The following is a 2,033-nucleotide window of genomic DNA, read 5'->3' as shown; positions in this document are numbered from 1 at the left end:
AGCCGGTGACCGAAGCAGCAATCGTCAAAACAACAACAGTCGCAATTTGATTTCGCGCACCGGTTACGGATTTCGTGTCCTTTGGCACAGTGGCACAGTGGCAGAATTCCAGTCCCTTTTTTGCAGACTCAACCCCCGGTCCGGCAGATGAAATTCACCATCGACACGTACGATTACGAGTGCACCGCCAAGTGTCGTCTCGTAAGCCATGGCAACGCGATCACCGCCGCGCTTACCAAGCGCTCCGTGCCGGATAAGCAGTTGGCGGCGTTCGTTGCGAAAACCTGCCGCAACTTTGCCAACGTTCTCGACGAGTACGGTCGTACGGCGCTTCACATGGCGGCATCGGTTGGCCGGGACGTGCTCGTCGAGTGGCTCATCAATCAGGGTGCGAACATCGCGCAGAAGGACACGGAATCGGGCCACACGGCTCTTCACCGGGCGCTGTACTACGGAAGCGTAGCGGCGGCCGTACGGCTGGTGAAGCACGGTGCGCCACTCGATACGCCGGACAAAGATTTCGTGAACCCGTTGCAGCTCTGCAGTAGCTGCAAGCGATTGCCGGTCTGCGACACCGAGGTCGTGGTGTGGGGAAAGAACAAGAACTACAACCTCGGCATCGACTCCCTGCGGGACCGCGAGCGGCCCGGTTTCATAGACTGCTTTCTGGAAGACAACATTCGGATCAAACGGGTTGCGATCAGTGCGTACCACAGTGTGTTTCTGCCGCCCGACTCGAAGGAGGTGTACGTGGTGGGGTACGGCGTCGGCGGACGGCTGGGCATGGATGGTGAATACACGGTCACCCGGCCACAAAGGTTGCCGGTTCCTGCATACCAGAACACGACGGTCCTGGACGTTAGTGCCGGTAAATATCACACCCTTCTGCTGCGCGACGATAATCGCGTAAGTAACACGAGTCCCTCCAGCCGGGGTCAGGTCAGGATGTGTCTGTAACGGATTTTCACACCCCCAGATTTTCGCCTGCGGAGAGAACAAACACTGCCAGCTGGGAATCAGTCCACCACCGGAGAAGCAGCTCACCTTTCGGGACATTAGCGAACGTTCGGTCCTATAGTACGTTGGCAACGATCGCAACGATCGCGGAAAATGTTTTAATCTCTTTCTCCAACAGCAAAAACACGATCGCACGCGTCATCGCCAAGGACTACCACTCGATCGCGGTGGGCATCAAGGAGGTGTACGTGTGGGGACTGAACGGCGGTCAGTTTGGGTTGGAACGCGATGCCCACGGTGAAGTGTTTGTGCAGCCAAAAGCGTTGGTGCTTCCGGGGAAACGGGATGCAACGGTCGTCCTGGTGGAGTCCAGCAATGCTGCCATCGCGGTGTGGACGTTGCCAGCATGTCTGTACATTCTGTACGGCTTTAAGGTGAAAGCGTTCAAAAACCCGCTGTGAGTATCTGTCCTTTCCACCGTGGGCCACAGGAGAGGTCACAACCACTAAACACGTCCTTTTTCTTCCTTCAGAATGGAGCAAATCGTTCACGTCTCGGTGACGGGCGGGTATCTACAGACCACACGCGACGATGTCATCCGCGAAGCGGACGAGGTGCGTGTCATCGTGATCACCGTTTCGCACCTCATCTGCATTTGGTACGAAGAGCAGCAGCAGTTTGTGCGCTGCGTGTTCTCTCAGGCGTGCGACCTGGCGGTGGAAAGGATAATGTGGTGCGGGGACAGTGTGCTGGTGTTGCTGCTGGGCCATCTGTACCGTGGCACGCTGACGCACCGAGTGTCGCGCTCGGTACGGTCCCATCACAGTGGCTCGATGAAGATGTTCATCCGACGGAGTGACGTATGCGAATCGTTGAAAACCCGCATCGAACTGCAGCGCATTCCAAATCTGACCCACGTGAGGGACTTCGTGTGCCATGAGGGGGCTGAGAACTATGCGGCACTGGTCGAGCAATTGCGGCGCACGTTGGAGGTGCCAGAGTGGAAGCCGGGGTGCACCGGGTTCGATACACTGCTGGCCGGTGCGTCCCCGGACGATGCCGTGCACGATGTGGTG

General features: G+C 57.6%; 1 protein-coding gene across 1 annotated transcript; it reads left to right on the top strand.

Moving 5' to 3' along the window:
- Nucleotides 1–147: 147 nt before the first annotated feature.
- LOC128277039 (inhibitor of Bruton tyrosine kinase-like) lies at nt 148–2,027 on the top strand (the record flags this gene model as incomplete). Its single annotated transcript, XM_053015490.1, has 4 exons — nt 148–906; nt 977–1,077; nt 1,136–1,414; nt 1,490–2,027. Coding segments are annotated over exons 1-4 (1,677 nt in total), but the record flags the coding sequence as incomplete, so codon positions are not given.
- Nucleotides 2,028–2,033: the final 6 nt, after the last annotated feature.

This window comes from Anopheles cruzii, unplaced genomic scaffold (genome assembly GCF_943734635.1).
Source record: "Anopheles cruzii unplaced genomic scaffold, idAnoCruzAS_RS32_06 scaffold03537_ctg1, whole genome shotgun sequence".
Taxonomy (NCBI): Eukaryota; Metazoa; Arthropoda; class Insecta; order Diptera; family Culicidae; genus Anopheles; species Anopheles cruzii.
This window is presented reverse-complemented; position numbering and strand designations above follow the sequence as displayed.